Source organism: Panthera pardus, unplaced genomic scaffold, assembly GCF_024362965.1.
Source record: "Panthera pardus isolate Hobbes unplaced genomic scaffold, ASM2436296v1 HiC_scaffold_16, whole genome shotgun sequence".
Lineage (NCBI taxonomy): Eukaryota > Metazoa > Chordata > Mammalia > Carnivora > Felidae > Panthera > Panthera pardus.
The window spans coordinates 55,008,162-55,027,054 of record NW_026526721.1 but is presented as its reverse complement, the minus strand read 5'-3'; the positions used below and the strand labels follow the sequence as shown (position 1 = coordinate 55,027,054).

The 18,893-nt window shown below is 35.8% G+C and overlaps 1 protein-coding gene across 2 annotated transcripts in view; it reads left to right on the top strand.

The window, feature by feature from the left end:
- Positions 1–18,893, top strand: part of CIP2A (cellular inhibitor of PP2A) — a 33,240-nt gene that overhangs the window by 2,025 nt on the left and 12,322 nt on the right. Inside the window, exons 2-12 of one of the 2 annotated variants that reach the window (XM_019448285.2) lie at positions 2,769–2,916; positions 5,112–5,224; positions 6,081–6,175; positions 6,682–6,778; positions 7,894–8,016; positions 8,164–8,309; positions 11,817–11,892; positions 13,495–13,713; positions 14,992–15,151; positions 16,664–16,805; positions 17,909–18,008. In XM_019448285.2, the coding sequence (XP_019303830.2) occupies positions 2,769–2,916; positions 5,112–5,224; positions 6,081–6,175; positions 6,682–6,778; positions 7,894–8,016; positions 8,164–8,309; positions 11,817–11,892; positions 13,495–13,713; positions 14,992–15,151; positions 16,664–16,805; positions 17,909–18,008 (1,419 nt within the window). Of the gene's footprint in view, positions 1–2,768; positions 2,917–5,111; positions 5,225–6,080; positions 6,176–6,681; positions 6,779–7,893; positions 8,017–8,163; positions 8,310–11,816; positions 11,893–13,494; positions 13,714–14,991; positions 15,152–16,663; positions 16,806–17,908; positions 18,009–18,893 lie in introns of those variants that run through there. The other variant, XM_019448286.2, reaches the window with a different exon arrangement.

The following is an 18,893-nucleotide window of genomic DNA, read 5'->3' as shown; positions in this document are numbered from 1 at the left end:
TCATAAGGTTCAGATAAGTGGACTCCTATAATATGTGCTTTTGTGTCTGGCTTCTACTCTACAAATCTGTAAAATCTATTCATGTTGCACATGTGCCAGTACTTTCATTCTTTTTTATTACTATGTAGGAATTCCACTGTATAAATGGGCAAGAGCTTACTTACATTCTGATGATGGGCAGTTGGGTTGTTTCCAGTTCTGGGTAGGATTCAGGGCAAATATGTTATAAACATTTTTATATTTTTTTGAGATACATGCACTCATTTAGATACCTAGGAGTGGAATTGTTAGGTCTTTTGGTGGATCTTTGTTCATTTTTTGTTGAAACTGCCAAGCAGTTTTCCACCGGTTGCACCATTTTTACCCTCCTACCAGCAATATGTGAAATTTGCTGTCACTCATCCACACAGATCCTTAGTGTTTTCAGATTTCTAAATTTTAACCATTTTGATGGGTGATACTAATGGTGAATATCTTTGTGCATACTTCATGAGAGCAACATCTGAGGATACAAAGAAGTGGCTATCATGTGAAAGGAGATGATTGATTCTGCTATTTTGTACTTCTATATTTTTTCTTTGTAGCCCCATGCAGGACCTGAGCTTTGAATTTTTTTATGATTGGCAGAGCTGGGCTGGTCTCACTTTTGGTGGTTTTTTATAGTGCTAATGTTACATAATGATTATGAGCATGGATTCAGGAACAATGCATTTCAGTTATGCTGCGTCTTGGTGTATGCCTCAGTTTACTCATCTGCAAAACAGCACCTAACAGAGTTCTTATGAAGATGAAAAGAATTAACATATGTACATAGAACAATGCTTAGGCCAAAGTAAGTGCTGAAATTAGTTATTACTAAAATCTGTTTGCATGAAAACATCCAAGTAAAGAAAATTTGTAAAGTGGTTTTTACGTTTTACCTTGTAATAAATATTACATGTTGGAGTACTTATGCTGTTGAAATACAGGTCTTGTCCTGAGGCAAATAGTTTTTAAACCAGAAAATGTCTTCATCTTCTAAAGGACTAGCTTTATATAAGTAAGCAAAAGGGCAATAAGAAGATTCCTTACCCCCAAATATCTACCAAATTTTTTTGTCTTTTTAAATTTACTTTAATGTTTTTTGTTTTTTGTTTTTTACTTTAATGTTGAAACTCTTCAGGGGCACCTGGGTGGCTTAGTCAGTTAAGCAACCAACTTCATCTCAGATCATGATCTCACGGGTTCGTGGGTCTGAGCCCTGCATTGGGCTCTGCACTGACAGTGGGCATCCTGCTTGGGATTCTCTCTCCCTCTCTCTGTCTCTCTCCTACTTGTGCACTCTCTCTCCCTCAAATAAATAAATAAACAACAACAAAAATATTCCTTAGGAATAAATATCCTGAAGCTTTCTTATCAGCAAAGCTTTAGAAGAAAAACTGACATCTGGGTGAGGAAATAAAAGAGAGATATAGAAAGGAAGGATTCCTGCTTAGACCTTTTAAAAAACAGATTTTATCTAATTCTAAAATAACTTTTTCCATCTTTATAGAAAAGATACTTATTTTTACAATAGGCTTTTTTTTTTTTTTTTTTTTTTAACGTTTATTTATTTTTGAGACACAGAGAGACAGAGCATGAACGGGGGAGGGTCAGAGAGAGGGAGACACAGAATCTGAAATAGGCTCCAGGCTCTGAGCTGTCAGCACAGAGCCCGATGCGGGGCTCGAACTCACTGACCGCGAGATCATGACCTGAGCTGAAGTCGGCCGTTCAACCGACTGAGCCACCCAGGCGCCCCAATACAATAGGCTTTTAATAACATTCAAAAAGCATTTTGAAAATACATGGCTGACAACTGTTTTTGGCCTTCAATCTCAGCTTTACCTTTTCAGGGGGAAAAGGAGAGGGTGGTTTATAGAGTTTTAAGAGGGGAGTAAAAACGTTGAATAACCAAAAATAAAATTTGTGCCTGACCTGACTACTTGAAATAATTTTCTAAATTTTTTTTAAATTTATTTTTGAGAGTGAGAGCATGCTCGCAAGTGGGGAGGGTCAGAGAGAGAGGGAGACGCAGAATCCCAAGCAGGCTCCAGGGTCTGAGCTGTTAGCAAAGAGCCCCACGTGGGCTCAAATTCGTGAACTGTGAGATCATGACCTGAGCCGAAGTCGGACGCTTAACCGACTGAGCCACCCAGGTGCCCCTAAAATAATTTTTTTTAACTTCGTTTTTTGTCATCTCTAACTTCTGGGCTCAGCAACTGTCTTTGGAGGGAACAAAAGGAGTGATCACATAGTTAATCCCATGGGTAAGCCTTTGGATTTAGCTAGTTTTCACTTTGCATTGCCTCCCTTAAAAATAGGTGGAGTGCATATACTGGAACTTACTCAATAAATATGTTGGTAGTAGAGTGTTGATTTAAACCCTATGACTTAATAGAGTGTTCTGTGTAGTAAGGATAAGTATTGCTGGGTTGTCAAAGTTTGCCAGCTTGTGAAATAAAAGTATAAAAGACAATAGGATAGTGTAATAGGCAAACCTAACCTAGTTGGTGGAAGAGGGTTAGCTTCAGGCAGAAACGGATTAAAACTCAGATCTGAATGATCATATTAGCCAGTGAGAGAAGAGATGGGTAATTTTCCAGGCAGAGGGAACAGCATTTATGACTTTTCTAAATTGGGAAAAAGTGAGGCAGTGGTACTTTGGAAGAACTGAGTTCTTGTTTGAAGTGGAGAAGAGATGCAAATTGCCAAATCTTAAATAACACATTTTAATGACTGTTTTGTAGGTAATTTCTGGGCAGAAGCTCACACGATTGTTTACACCAAATCAGATACTACCAAGTGAATGCTTGAGCTGCCTTGTGGAGCTACTTGAAGACCCAAGCATAAGTGCGCCACTGGTCTTAAGTATCATCAGCTTGCTGTCTCAACTAGGTAATGTGTTTAGTTTCTCTTTTCCAGTTTTAAGAAGATGTTGAATTTAATATTTTTAAAAGGTGGATTTAGTTAGAGTAGTTTTTGGAGAATGATTCGCATTCAAAAGATTTATTCCTTGTGGGACCTTTCAAAACTATTTTGCATTATGGATCCCTTGTAAAGAGAATATTGTATGCATCCATTCTTAAAATTATTGGAACAAAGAATCTGAAGTATATCAAAGGTTCAGTGGTCTACAGAAGGAATACCTTGAGAAATGCTGGCCTACTTTTGAATTAAAAAAAAAAATACATGCACATATTACCTCGGCTAACTACATCACTCAGAAAAGTCATAGCTAGCGATAAAAAAAATCACTCTTTTTCGATAGGCTACACTGAACTCAGAGCTAAGGGTAAAAATGCAGGTGTTGCTTTTTCTACTTCTATCTTTAGTTTTTAAATTTTCATTTAATGGGTACTTTTTTTTTTAAATGTGTGCTTGCGAGTGGAGGGGAGATAATTCTGAGTGTGATTATAAAATTAATACATGCTTATTATGAAAAAAAATCTCAGTGATCCAAAAATATTAACATAGACCAACATGCCCAGTAGGACTTTCTGTGATGATAGAAATATTCTATATGTATATCGTTTGTTATAGTAGCCATTAGCCACATTAAGGCTATTGAGCGTTTGTAGTGTGAGTAGTACACTGAAGAACTAAATCTTTAATTTCAATTAATCTAAATTTAAATAGCCACTGTGGCCCAGTATCTCTCAAGTTAGTACAGATACAGAGTAAAATAGAATGAGTCTTTATTCATCACCACCTCCTCATCATTTCTAGGTTGGTGGCTAACATTCTTAAGAGTTTGACAGGTGTCTTTCTAGATATTTTCTTTTTTTTTTTTTAATTTTTTTTTTTTAACATGTATTTATTTTCGAGAGAGAGAGGGACAAATTGTGAGCCGAGAAGGGGCAGAGGGAGAAAGGGAGACACAGAATCCGAAGCAGGCTCCAGGTTCTGAGCTGTTAGCACAGAGCCAGACACGGGGCTCGAACTCACAAACCATGAGATCATGACCTGAGGCGAAGTCCGGCACTTAACCGATTGAGCCAGGTGTCCCTTTCTAGATCTTTTCTATTCTATAACAGATAATTTTGGTTATTTTTTTTTAAAATGGTGTTGTAGAGCATCAGATTTTTCTTTTTTTTCACTTAACATATCTTAGCTATCTTTCCATGTTGTTATCTAATAGCTGCCTTGTGCCACACTGTGGAGTACTATAATTTATTCAGCTACGCTCCTAATGGTGGGAACTCATGTATGCTCTTTTTCAAGTTTTTTTTGCTATCAGAATCAATAGTGTAATGAACATTTTATGGATTTTTTGCTCAAATATTAGTATATTTCTGTTGAGTTAATTCTCAGAATTTTCAGGTCATTTTTCAATTTGATCGTTACTAAATTACTTTCCAAAAAAGCTATGCTAATTCTAATATCCACCAACCTTTTGTGTGAGAATGGCAGTCATTTTCAACATTTAAATATATTAGAAATTTTTAAAGTTACAGTCTTTTTATTTTTTAAGTTTTACTTTTTAGTTAATAGACTTTTATTCCTTAGAGCAGCTTTAAGTTACAGAAAAATTGAGATGATAATCTTTTAACTGCAAAATTTCTGCAAGTATGTAAAGCAAGTTTTTCCCTTAAATTAGTCTACATAGAAAAATCATTTGTTTATTGACAGAAAAGGAAAAGCTTATACCCCCTTCCCTTTTACAGCTCATACTATTTCTTTGATTAAACTTTTGAATTGGAAAGTAATTATAAGTAAAATAGCCATATCATACTTGATAAGTAACTTTAATACAAAATAAACTTAAAGATTATTTCTCTTTTATTCATGAGAACCATGAATAAAAATATTTGGTGCCATTTTGGGGCACCTGGGTGGCTCAGTTGGTTAAGCGTCTGACTTTGGTTCAGGTCATGATCTCATGGTTTGTGAGTTCGAGCCCCGCATCAGGTTCTGTGCTGACAGCTAGCTCAGAGCCTGGAGTCTGCTTCAGATTCTGTGTCTCCCTCTTGAGAGAGGGAGCCCCTCCCCTGCTCGCTCGCTCGCTCTCTCTCTCTCTCAAAAAAAAAAATTAAAAAACATAAAAAAAAATTTTTTTTAAATATTTGGTGCCATTTTATCTTCACTTACAGCTGTAGACAATGAAACCAGAGACTGTCTTCAGAACACATACAACCTGAATAGCGTGCTGGCAGGAATGGTTTGTCGGGGCAGCACTTGCCATGGTGATTCAGTGTTTTTGCAGGTACATACACCCACACAGTACTTTTCACTTAATACTTCTTTTTTCCTTCCTTATTTGCAGATCAAAATTCACAGTATCTATTGTAAATTGCTAGCTTATAGCGTATGTGCTGGCATAATACTGCATGAATAGGCCCAGTTCTCCCCATTAATAAATTTAAGAGCTGGTTGATTACACATGTACTACTAATTTAAAAGTTTCTAGAGGAGGGAAGCTTATCCACATCCACCATTATTTTGAAGAGAAACAAATCTACATTATAACTGCTTTGACAGACTTATAAACACAGATGTCAGCATTTTGAGATGTAAGCTATTCGTATTAAAATTGCAAAATGAGTTGGCATCTAGTCTCAGTCTGTTGAGGAAACATTCTACAAAAAAATTGAAGATATAGATTTAGTTTTATTTAGCATAGACTCGAAGTTCTCATACAGATAATATTTTATTGAACCTAAAGTGCCATCAGTTGCAAGAAAGGAAAACATTACCAATTACACTGACATGCAGTTTTAAAAGTGGCAAAAATATGAAAAAATATATCTTAGAATTGATGGAATATATATGTTTCAGCTTGCATATTTGTTTAAGATGGTTAAGTGAACCAGGTTGATGACAAGATGCTCTGTTTAAAATAGATTATGTGGAAATGTGTGGAATCAGGAAATGAACCCTAAAATTCTTAGTAGTCTCACTACTTTATGTTTAAAAATAAAAATGAACCATTTAAGAAATCGAAAAGTTCTTGCTCTAAACTCTGCTTCCTAAAATGGTGACACACTCAGAATATGATTAGGAGTCCATATGAAATGTTTTTATGTTTATATTTATTACTATTTTTTTTTTTTTATTCTCAGTGCATTCAACTTCTACAAAGATTAACATATAACATCAAAATTCTCCATTCTGGTGCCAATATAGATGAGTTAATTACATTCCTGATAGATCATATGTGAGTATGCGACCAAACATGTAACCAAATAATTTGTTGATTTATTTTCAAACTAAAACTGTGGAATAGTTCAGTTTTTCTTAGATAATTTTTTCCAGCTTTTTAAATTGAGTGAGACTCTGATTCTTGTTTACTCCTTTTAGATAGTTTCAAGGATCAAGTGCATAAAGCAGCTTTAGTCTTCATAACAGAAATTTATAAAATGAATTGATTTGGTCAGAAAACTATCAAACCTGACAATTGTATGCTTATATTTAATCTTGATAGGAGAATATACTGATGAGATAGCACCTGGTCATTCTGTTATTTCCATATTTCTGTGCTACAATTGAATAAGATCATTTAGTTTCAAAACATGAAATAAATGGTCCAAATACTACTCAAAGCTTGACTGTGTTCACATTGTTTTTGCATATAAAAAGGAGTTTAAATGTGAATTACTATAAAAGAGTAATTTAAAATGAACTTAATGCTTTTATCTTTTATTATTTTCCTTAAAACAACAGTCAGTCTCCTGAAGATGAGTTAACAATGCCTTGTCTAGGATTATTGGCAAATCTTTGTCGACACAATCTTTCTGTTCAAACATACATAAAGACTTTGGTAAGAAGTTTTGCGTAAAATCTTTCTTGTTTGTGGTGGGTTCTAAACTTAAAATTGTATCCATCTTTTTCATTAAAAATAGATTAACAAGAATTCTCATGTCTCATCCAGCTGACTCATCAGAATTAAGGAACAATCACATTGACACATAATTAACTTGAAGTATTCCACCCTTTGCACATGTTGTATTTAAGATGATAAGTATTGGGGCGCCTGGGTGGCTTGGTCGGTTGAGCATCCGACTTCGGCTCAGGTCATGATCTCACGGTCTGTGAGTTTGAGCCCCGCGTCAGGCTCTGTGCTGACAGCTCAGAGCCTGGAGCCTGTTTCAGATTCTGTGTCTCCCTCTCTCTCTGCCCCTCCCCCGTTCATGCTCTGTCTCTCTCTGTCTCAAAAATAAATAAACGTTAAAAAAAAAAAAATTAAAAAAAAAAATGATAAGTATTAATAAACGAGTACTAAAAGTTTTCCTTCTCTATAGCATCCCACTATTTCTTGTATTAAGTAATAAGAGAAATTCTAAATTATTTTGTGCTAATAGGAAGGATGCACATCACTGGCAATTCCGTTTACCTCAGTCTTCTATTTCCACAAAATTAGTGGCAACTCCGCTAGAAAGATCCATGAATAAATGACTAGCAGTAATCACCAGCCCTTGTGATCACTGAAGGTGAACAAATGAGGTTAACTGAACCACTGTTAGAAATATGTTAAATCAAGAAAGTTCTTTGATTCTTAGTTTGTGAACAGTTTCCTGCTGTGCAGTACTCAGTATCACCTGTTTCCTGTTGTTAAATTAAACAGTATCTCATTTGTTCATGTACTGGAGGTGCTTTGGAGACAGAAGGTTATCTTGAGCCATGGAAGTGTTTGGGAAAGATAAACATTTCCTCATAGTTCCATATCTTAACATGGGACTCAACTTTCCACTGAGATTGTACCTGTTTTTATTACTGTAAGCAATATGGAAAATGTGCCACCTCACTTTTTGAATGATCTATCAAGTTTGATAATGTTTAATAAAAGATTACTACTCTGTTCAAGATAGACATCCTAAACCAAAATATAATACTAATTTTTGTTTTAATATATTTTTGAACTTTTTTCTTTCTCAGAATAATGTGAAATCTTTTTATCGAACTCTTATAAGCTTCCTGGCCCATAGTAGTTTAACTGTGGTTGTGTTTGCACTTTCAATATTGTCCAGTTTGACATTAAATGAAGAGGTTGGGGAAAAGGTAAATATGATTTTTTTATTATTTGTGAAATAGTTCTGGAATTTGTATTCTCTGATACTTTAAGTCATTGAGACTCTGTGTTAAACTTTAGAATGGTGTCAACTTAAATTTTTTTGTATAATATAGTTTTCCTAATTTGTTTTTAAGCTGTTCCATGCTCGAAACATTCATCAGACTTTTCAGCTAATATTTAATATTCTCATAAACGGTGATGGCACACTTACTAGGAAGTATTCAGTTGATCTATTGATGGATCTCCTTAAGAATCCCAAAATTGCTGATTATCTTACCAGGTATGGCTCTCTGACAAATTTTAAGACTTATTGGTATTTCTTTTTTTTCTTTTCAACCAACATATGTTTGTTATTAATAAAACTGCCTTTTCATATTTAGTGAACTTGGATTCTACTGATGAACAAGGAATAAAATTGAAATATTTTGATGTGCTTTATTCCCAGTCATTTTGCTTTTCGGGCCTGAAATGTAAAAGTGTAAGAACAGGGCAGGTGTGTGTGTTGCTTAGATGAATAAAGTTGTCTCATTCTCTTAAATATACACATCTTGATTAATCTTTTCCAACACCAGTTTTAAATATTGACATTAGAATTCTTTGAAAGAATACTGTTACCATAAGAACATTCATGTCAGTGTGTTTGTCTTTTCTTTTCTGCATAAAAATGGATAACATTATTGTTTGCCTCTGTTGTGTCTTAAGGTAAAATGAGAACCCATTTTTTATGCCCATTCTATCTCAGTGACATTTCATGTAATCATTTATCTTTTGAGATCAGTTAGCAACTGTTTTCCAAAGAGCTCATGGCCTTTTTATATCTTTTTTCTTAAATAAACATCTCAAATAACTGCTAGTCAGACCCATCTTTTTGTTACATGTTGATTCTGTCATTAATATTTTTTAAATATTTATTTATTTATTTTTGAGAGAGGGAGAGAGAAAGTGAGAGCACTTGCATGTACACAGCTGGGTAGGGGCAGAAGAGAGAGACAGAGAGAGAGGAGAGAGGGAGAGAGAGAATCCCAGGCCAGCTCCACACTGTCAGCACAGAGCCCAAAGCAGGGCTGGATCACACAACTGTGAGATCCTAACCTGAGCCAAATCCAGAGTCCATTGCTTAACCAACTGAGCCACCCAGGCACCCTGGCCTTTTAATTTCTGAAGTTAAATTTTCCCAATGCCTTAGCTACTTTGTAATCATGAATTAGGAAGTTGTAGGGATTGCTTCAGAGTTCATTTAGTCGTTCACAAATGAGAAAACCAATTATTGAGCCCCTCCTGTGGTTAAGTATTGGGGGAGGAGGGATTATTAGCAGAGGCAGGGATTTGAAGACCTAGTCTCTAATCTTTGAGGAATGTAGAATCCAGAAGTTGTATAAAGACATAGTCCCTAACTTTAAGGAACATAGAACCTAGAAGTTGAAAAAACAAAAGCTAGGTCGCCTGGGTGGCTCAGTCAGTTATGCATCTGACTTCAGCTCAGGTCATGATCTCATGGTTCTTGAGTTCAAGCCCCGCATCTGGCTCTGTACTGACAGCTCAGAGCCTGGAGCCTACTTAGGCTTCTGTGTCTCCCTCTCTCTCTGCCTCTCTGTTCTCACTCTCTTTCTCTCTCAAAAATAAATAAAAACATTTAAATTAAAAAAAAATTTAAAAAGCTAACCACTAGGGCAAGGTTGATTACTATCCATGTGATTAACTGATGTTTTTCAGAACCAAGAAGCATTCATGTTAGCATTTCATTTTTTTTTTCTTAAGCATAGGTGGATAAGAAAACCTTCCAGAGTGCCCTTCCTTTACCTGTTCTCTCTTTATCTAAGAGTCCTCCCAGTATACCCATTCTGACCATCAAATAGTGCTTATTTAACAACTTCTAAGTAAACAGGATATACCTCTGCAGGAGGACCAAAAGAAAATCTGATTTAGCATTAGTAAGTGGTTGCTTAATCTCTTCTTCCATAAATCTCTCAGTTTCACTATCTATTTTCTGTCTAGCCTAGAACTCCAGAATCACCTCTGGAAAGGAAATTGTATTTAATTGTGTTGTCTTGTTCATTTGCTATACCATTTAGCAAACTATTCCTGAATCTGTCCCAAAGTCTAATGGCCGGGTTCCCAATCAAAACCTGGGAAAATCACACTTTATGAGTTTGTATCCCATATACTCACTATCTCTATCTGGACAGCACCTCTCATATTTATATTTATTCCCAGCTTTGTTTTACATTTCCTACAGTGGACTTTTCTTTCTTTCTTTCTTTTTTTCTTTCTTTCTTTCTTTCTTTTCTTTCTTTCTTTCTTTTCTTTCTTAATGTTTATTTTTGAGAGAGAGAGACAGACAGACAGAATATGAGCAGGGAGGCGCAGAGAGAGAGGGAGACATAGAATCTGAAGCAGGCTCCAGGCTCTGAGCTGTGAGCACAGAGCCTGACATGGGGACTTGAACCCACAAACTGCAAGATCACGACCTGAGCAGAAGTCAGATGTGTAACCACCTGAGCCACCCATGCACCCCATCTACAGTGGTCTTTCAAATATTTACTACTTTCCTCTTGACACTTTTCACTCAGAAGATGACCTTATCTTTGTTTCACAGAACAATAGCAACAACAACCTGAATCCTACCTGATTGGAATTGTTTCAAATTTTTGCTCCTGAACCAATTTACTTGTGTTTATACCAATTCTTATTTGGTGTCATTCTGTTTCGCTCATAAACACACATCTTGTTATTCTGTGCATTAACTCTCATTCTGTCTTGTTTCTCAAGTGTCTTGTCTCTTCAGTGTGTCCCATTCTATTGCCTCCCTTTACTTAGATTCAACTTTCCTTCAACCGTATGTTCCCTTTAAAGTCTGTGTTCTTGGGGCGCCTGGGTGGCTCAGTCGGTTAAGCATCTGACTTCGGCTCAGGTCATGATCTCACGGTTCGTGAGTTTGAGCCCCGCGTCGAGCCTGCTTCAGATTCTGTGTCTCCCTTTCTCTCTGCCCGTCCCCTACGCTTGCTCACTTGCTCTCTCAAAAATGAATAAACATTAAAAAAAATAAAATGCTAAAGTGTGTGATCTTCCATTGCATTCAAGGTAAATATCCAGGTTCCCAGCATAGCCATCAAAAATCTGGTCTCTGGTAACGTCTTATCCCTGTGTCTTTACGTTTTTGTAGGTACTTTTGTCTAAGCATTTCAGACGATAAATAGAATCCCCAACTTGCTAGAAATGCCTTTTGTGTAACCATGTGCTATTCCCTCTGAAGTACTTCTGCTAGAAGGCTGGAATACTTTCCCCTTCTGATGTCTAATTCCTGTTTGTTTTTTGAGACTCAAGTCTGGGAAACCTCAGCTGATCTGGCCTACCACAGCAAGTATGGGTTTGATACTCATCCTCCCAGCATCCTATACATTTCTCCATTATAATGTTGCATTTTACATTACATAATATGTTCTGTCTGCCTTTATTCTTTTGAATATTTAAACTTTTGAAAACTGTAACGTGCAGAAAAATCTTAACTGCACAGCTCTGAAGTTTTACAAAGTGAACAGTCATATAACCATTGTGAAGGACTAATTGAACTCTTTGCAGCAGTCATATAACCATTGCTCTCTGACAGAGTCATTCTCCCAAATACAGGATGTATCATTCAAGTATAAATTTTGCAAAGATTGTTCTATATTAGAAGCTCAAAATAAATAAATGAAAGAAATCACTTAAATTTTATATTTGTCTTGTATATAAATCCTTTTTGATGTATCAATTTCATATTTATCATTTGATGTATATTTTAAACTAGGTATGAGCACTTTTCTTCATGTCTCAATCAAGTATTAGGTCTTCTTAATGGAAAGGATCCTGATTCTTCTTCAAAGGTGTGTAAAAACATAACTTTTTTGTTTTAAATTTTTGAAAACTGTAATGTGCAGAAAAATCTTAAATGTGCAGCTCTGAAGTTTTACAAACTGAACACAGTCATATAACTATTACCTAGATCAGAAAATAGAGCATTACCAATACCCTAGAACCCTCAAATCTTCATTCACTGGTACATTCCCCTTGGAAAATTGTTTCACGGTGCCTAGTGAATATGCATACACCCTGTGACACCGCATTTCCACTCCTAAGCTACATAGCTAAGAGAGACATATCCATAAGCTCATCAAAAGACATGTACAAAACATTACATAGAAAATGCAGCTTTAAAAATGACACGATTTCCTGGTTTTGTTTTTTTTTTAATGTTTATTTGTTTTGGGAGAGAGAGCGCACACACTTGTGTGTGAGCCAGGGAGGGGCAGAGAGAAGGAGAGCGAAAGAATCCCAAGCAGGCTCCATGCTGTCAGCACAGATCCTGACATGAGGCTCAATCTCACAAACAGATCATCACCTGAGCTGAAATCAGGAGTGGAACACTTAACTGAGCCACCCATGCACTCCTATTTTCTGATTTTTTAAAACATCAGATGCTTAGGGGATAAATTCAACACAACGCACACAAGGTCTCTACTCTGAAATTATAACACATTGAGAGATAGGAGCGCGTGGGTGGCTTACTAGGTTAAGCGTCTGACTTCGACTCAGGTCATGAACTCATGGTTTGTGGGTTCAAGCCCTGTGTTGGGCTCTGTGCTGGCAGCTCAGAGCCTGGAGCCTGCATTAGATTCTGTCTCCATCTCTCTCTGCCCCTCCCCCACTTGTGCTCTGTCTGTCTCTCTCAAAAATAAATAAATATTTTTAAAAAATTCAAAACATTGAATAAAAGACCTAAATAATACAGATATACTAAGTTCATAGATTAGAACACTTGCAAAATCATAGCAGGCTTTAGTGGGTTTTTTTGTTTTTATATTTCTTTTGTCTTTGGTGTATATGGAAATCGGGAAGCTAATTATAAAATTCACATGGATATACAAAAGTCCAAAAATAACCAGGGCCATCCTGGAAAAAGTGAATACAGTTGGAGGATTTCTAACACTACCAGATATTAAGACTTAACGTAAAGCTGTAATAGTTAAAACAGTGCAATACTGTCATAAGGATGGACTGGAACACAGTACAGTGTCAAACCAAACCATAGCATATGGTCTCCTGATTAATACAGTGCTGTCTTAAAAGTATGGTCATTTCAGGGAGCTTGGGTGGCTCAGTCAATTAAGTGTCTGGCTCTAGGTTTCGGTTCAGGTAATGATCTCACTCCCAGTATGGAGCCTGCTTAGGATTCTTTCTCTCCCCTCTCCCTCTGTCCCTCCCCTGCTTGCACACATGTCCCCCTGCTTTAATAAAATCACCTTTTTGCACCAAAGAATAAAAAAGAAAGAAAGAAAAAGAATAGTAAAAAAAATTGGAAGCTGTTTTTAATTTTTGTTTTAGAATATTTTCTTTAAAAATATGTCATTTTCAGCTTCATCATTTGGTTGCTTTGTGCATTACAGGCCAATGAAATTGACATTTAACGAAGACTTTATATTGCACAGGTTTTAGAATTACTTCTTGCCTTCTGTTCAGTGACTCAGCTGCGCCATGTGCTCACTCAGATGATATTTGAGCAGTCTCCATCTGGCAACACCATTCTGGGAAGCCGTTCTAAATGTTTAGAACCTACTGTGGCTCTACTTCGTTGGTCAAGCCAACCTCTGGACGGATCAGAAAACTGTTCTATTTTAGCTTTGGAGTTGTTCAAGGAAATATTTGAGGTAATATAATGATAACCAAAATGCCTCTTCATTTTTATGATTCTCAGTGAACAGTTTACTTTCGAAAATATTCACAGTAAATTTCAAAATGTTTATATACTTTATGAAAACTTTTCAATTAACAAGCTCCCTACCATTGACCTACTAAATTTCCTTTTTTTGGGCAAAGTCAGGGACATTAGTGTTTTCTTTTCTCACACTGAATAACTTATATGTATTCCTTTCAGTGTAATAAGTAAAGGTATTAGCTGAGATTTGTATGGTTTATTGTTGTATGACTATGTCTTTTGCAGTAGTCACATTCAGCTTCTCCGTCTCAGTGGATACTGTTGACCATCTTTATTATCCTTTGAGTGGATTAATATAAGAACATTGGATTCAGTCACTCAGATGGAGTGGAACATGCCAGACAATGCGAGGCACTTAGGATACAGACAAAAATTCTTTCTGTAGAGGCTATTACATTCTGGTAGTTTCTACTATCTAGGTCATTTAGCATTCTCTACTGTTTTCCCTGTTTTTATACCATTCTGCCTAACACAGTATCTTCCTGGAGTGTTTCCCTTCATGACTGGATCCTAGGCACAAACAAAAATGTATATGAGTGATTAAATATATTTGTCAAAGATTATGCACAAATTATTCTTTCTGTTTTATGTTGGTCTTGACTTAATCAGTTTTAGCGTTTTAAAAAGCCTTTCAAGATCCTTGATGGGAATTATTTATGGTTGTAAAGTATTAAGACCAGTGATTGTTATTTAATTATGTAATTTCACTTGGCAAATTCAGGATTCTTGTTTTGAAATCACAGATACAGTCTAGTTAAAAGTCTTCTTTGCAGTTGAAGGGCACCTGGGTGGCTCAGTTGGTTAAGCATCCGACTTTAGCTCAGGTCATGATCTTGTGGTTCATGAGTTCAAGCCCCTCATCAGGGTCTATGCTGACAGCTCAAAGCCTGGAGCCTGCTTGGGATTCTCTCTCTCCCAGTCCCTCCCCCACTCATTCTTTCTCTCAAGAATAAACATTTAAAAAAAAAAAAATTTTTTTTAAGTCTTGTTTGCAGTTGAATAACCCCAAACCTTACTGTTCCATTTAAGAAAAAAGTCATCATTGCCATCAAAACTGGGTAGATTTTAAATAGGAGACACAGGTCAATCAACTATTGAAGTAATTATAAGAAATGTGATGAGAGTGTTGCAGCTCAGTGATGACTAGTTCTGTGTTCTTTATTCCATCTTTATTTTGATTTTTAATCATTGGTGGTGGTTAATTCTCCAGGATGTTGTAGATACTGCTAACTGCTCCTCAGCTGACCGATTTGTGACCCTTCTGCTGCCTACAATCCTTGATCAACTTCAATTCACAGAACAAAATCTAAATGAAGCTTTACTAAGAAAAAAATGCGAAAGGATGGTCAAGGCCACTGAAGTTTTGTTAAATATCCTTTGCTGTTAAAACATGGAAACTAACCGCTCATTTTTTTCTAGCATCACATTTACTGCATTTTTGTCTTTATTTGTAATTTTGTCACTTCTCACGCTTACATCTATTCAGAATTACTGAAGTTTAAACTCTAGAACTAATCCTCAATAAGGAGTGTGAAAAAAGTTATCCAGACTTTATTTTTTCCTTATTTTTCTTTGTAAAACTTTTGAACTAAATAATATTTTTAGAATACTTTTTAAACTGAATTTGGACATTTTTATCATAATTTGAGATTAGGAGATATATTCTAAAGTAACAGAACCGCTCTGTTACTCTAGTGCTAATTGCTGTCCCTGGGTGATTTGTGGTGCCACCGTTGGTAGCAGCAAATCAGAGAATAAACAAACATCAGTAGAGTCATTAGTAGTTTAGTTTATATTATAATTTTTACTGAAAATTAAAGTCTGTAGGAATGTTTTAATAAAGATGACATCACACTTGGTTATAAAAAAGACAAATGTTGTCAAGACAAATTCATTTATTTCTAAAGAAGAAAAGCTTGAGTTCAGTTAATGTCACTGCCTAACTTCCATATTGCATGCATTTTTCTTAGGTCTTTCCTTGTGCTAGCTGTTTTCTTTTAGATCAGCTGATTCTACGTCCATATGAAGCCGAAGTTCCATTTTTAAAATATTTCATTAATGCTTTTTATTATCAATAAGGAGCCATTATATCTAAACCATATCTCTTATATTATACCTGGTCAGGTTTTCTTTTTTATATCTCAGAGCAACAAGAATTTGCTCAACTTTGTCCTGCCCTAGAGCAAATTCCACATCTGTTTACTCTCTTCTCTGAGCTGCTGCTTCTTAATTTTTCTTTACCGCAGTAATTCCCAGCCCTGGCTATGTGTTAGAATTACCTGGAGAATGTTTTAAAAATACACCTGAACCTTACTTCCTTCCAGCAATTCTAATTTAATTGGAGTAATGTGAAACCCTGGGGGGGGGGGGGGGGGGGGGGAGGGGGAGGTGTTGTGATTGATTGTTCAAACTGCCCAGGTGATTCTAACATGCAGCCAAAGTTGAAAACCACTGCTGTAGAGACACATAATTATGTTGCTTGATCCTAGAGATAGCTGTTATATGCAAACCTCAAAACTGGTACTATTCTGAGCCAAAGCCGACCCCTTTTTAATATAGATATTCAAATTAACTTGTAGTATACAAAATAGGAAAAAATAACTTCCCTTGGTTCAGCAAATATTGAACCATTGTGATAACCTGCTAATACTAACATCCAGCAGAGTAACAGACTTTTGGTCTCAGTCCCATCTCTTGCCACTTACCAGTCACTTAAATTCTCTGAGGTCTAGTTTCCTAATCTGCCATTGAGCTAATAATAATTGTATGGAAGTGGAGTGACAAGATACTTTGTATGAAATCACTCTAGATACTATAAAGTGCTATACAAATATAAACGGTTTTTTGAAAATTTTTTGTTTGTATTCCTTAACAAAACTTACCTCTGTGTGGAGATGATACTCTAAAAATGCATGTTGCAAAAATTCTGACTACTGTCAAATGTACCACTCTGATAGAACAACAATTTACATATGGCAAGATTGATCTGGGGTTTGGAACAAAGGTAGCAGATTCTGATTTGTGGTGCGTATATGAAATCCAAATGGGACAGAATTAAAAGTTTTTTAATAATTTTAAAAACATTCAATTCATAGTTTATATGCTTCTAAAGAAAGGATAATCTTAACATGTGATTTGTTTTTCATTGTTCATTTTGTGTTGTTTTAATTTGTTATTATCTAAGGGTCTTTTATACTCCTTTTTAGGAGGTTTTTTTGACATTGCCTCAGGAATTATTTTTATGTTCATTTTAACCAAAAAGCATGGAAAAAGAGTCATTTTTTTATTATGAGGAAATTAGTAGTTTTTGTACTAACAAAGGTTGTTCTTTTCACTGGCATGTCAGGACTTTCATTTAAAGGTGGATTTTCTCTGATAGTGATGAGATTATTTTATCCCCCTCCTCCCTCATGAATTAAGTCCATTAACAAGTCTTTAGTGAGGACCTGCTAAATGCTACATACTGATTTGTTCTGATTTCCATAAATGTCACAATTGTCAATAATTTGTGATCCTCAAGAACAAGGATTACCTTTTTTTACTTTTTTATACTGCCTTGTGGTACAAGGCTGAAAACATGGTTTAGTGTATTGGTATTTAGTGTATTAGGTATTCTACACCACTTAAGGTTGTCCTTTATTGTTGATATTCCAATGACAGAGCTAAGAATTAAATAGGTCATGTTGTCAATGCTGCTAGTAATTTGGAGCAGAAAATTGAAGCATGCTGGTATTTGAGTTTAGAAAAACAAACACTGTCTAAACTTAGACTATTAATGCCAATTTGTTTTTTTGGACTTGGGTTATAAGGATGCTGGTCTCTATTGTATTTTTACTTCCCAAAAGAAACAATACTTTGGTACGCCTAGGTGGCTTAGTTGGTTAAGCGTCCAACTCTTGATTTCGGCTCAAGTTATGATCTTGCAGTTCATGAGATCAAGCCTATGTCGGACTCAGCGTGCAGAGCCTCCTTGGGTTCTCTCTCTCTCAAAATAAATAAAATACTTCATCTTCCTGAGGTTTAGAAACAAAAGTGTTGGTTTTTCAGAATTTTCTTAGAATTATGACAGAAATAAATCTCTAAGCAGTTTTTTAGTTATCGAATTGAAATATGACTTATTTTTAAAGCAAACTTGCTGCTGATGTAGTTTTGAAAACTCTTGATTTGATGAACAAGCTTAAACCATTGGTTCCTGGCATGGAAGTAAGCTTCTACAAAATCCTGCAGGTGAGTTTAAACTCTTCAAATATTGAAGTTTATTCATACATAAATGCTTCCTAATGTGTGATTTTCTGTTTTAATATTCTTAATCTTTAGAAAATGTTTCTCTTAGAATTGGCCATCAGAAGACAATTGTTAGTTGTCTTAAGTAGCTGTAATGTTCCCAGTATATGGTGATTTTACATAGTTTTGCAGAAATTGAACATAAATGCTTCTGATTCTAATGTATGGGCTGTTTATGATAGTAGTGCTTCCTCAGCCTTTTTCCTTTCTTGTGTCCTACTTCAGGTTTGTTTATTTCTACTAGTATTGCAGTGAAGAGGGGGTGGTACTTGTTTTGGAGTTTTTGGTTTTGGTTGGGGTTGATGAGGTAGGATATTAAGAGGATAAAGGACACATCTGGAAGAAAAGGACTTGATTGTGAATGATAACAGGACGAGAGAGGGTGTGCAGAAAATAGCTAACTCGCAAATTTTGATGATAGTAGTAGCTGAATAAGAGCTCTAAATGTTTACCTTGATAGCCACAAAACCTGACTTACATGTGTGAGTTAAGTTACTATAATGATTTAACAAAGATGGCTCCGGGCCTGTATGGAAGCCAAAACTGAAACCTTACACAGGTGCCACTTACACACTCTGAGAGCATAATGCTTAAGAGATGGAGTTCAGATGTTGACTCCACCATTTATTAGTGTGGACTTGAGGACTTGAGCAGTTATTTCACTTCTCTGAACCTCAGTTTCCGTAACTACAGAATGAAAATAATGATCCCTCTCCATAGGAGCAGTTACAAAGAGTTACCATGAAGGTTATGGAGATAAAGCCCAGCTCTTAACATGGTTCTGTGGCCTTCAATTGTAACTGAGTACTTACAAGACACTCAACATAG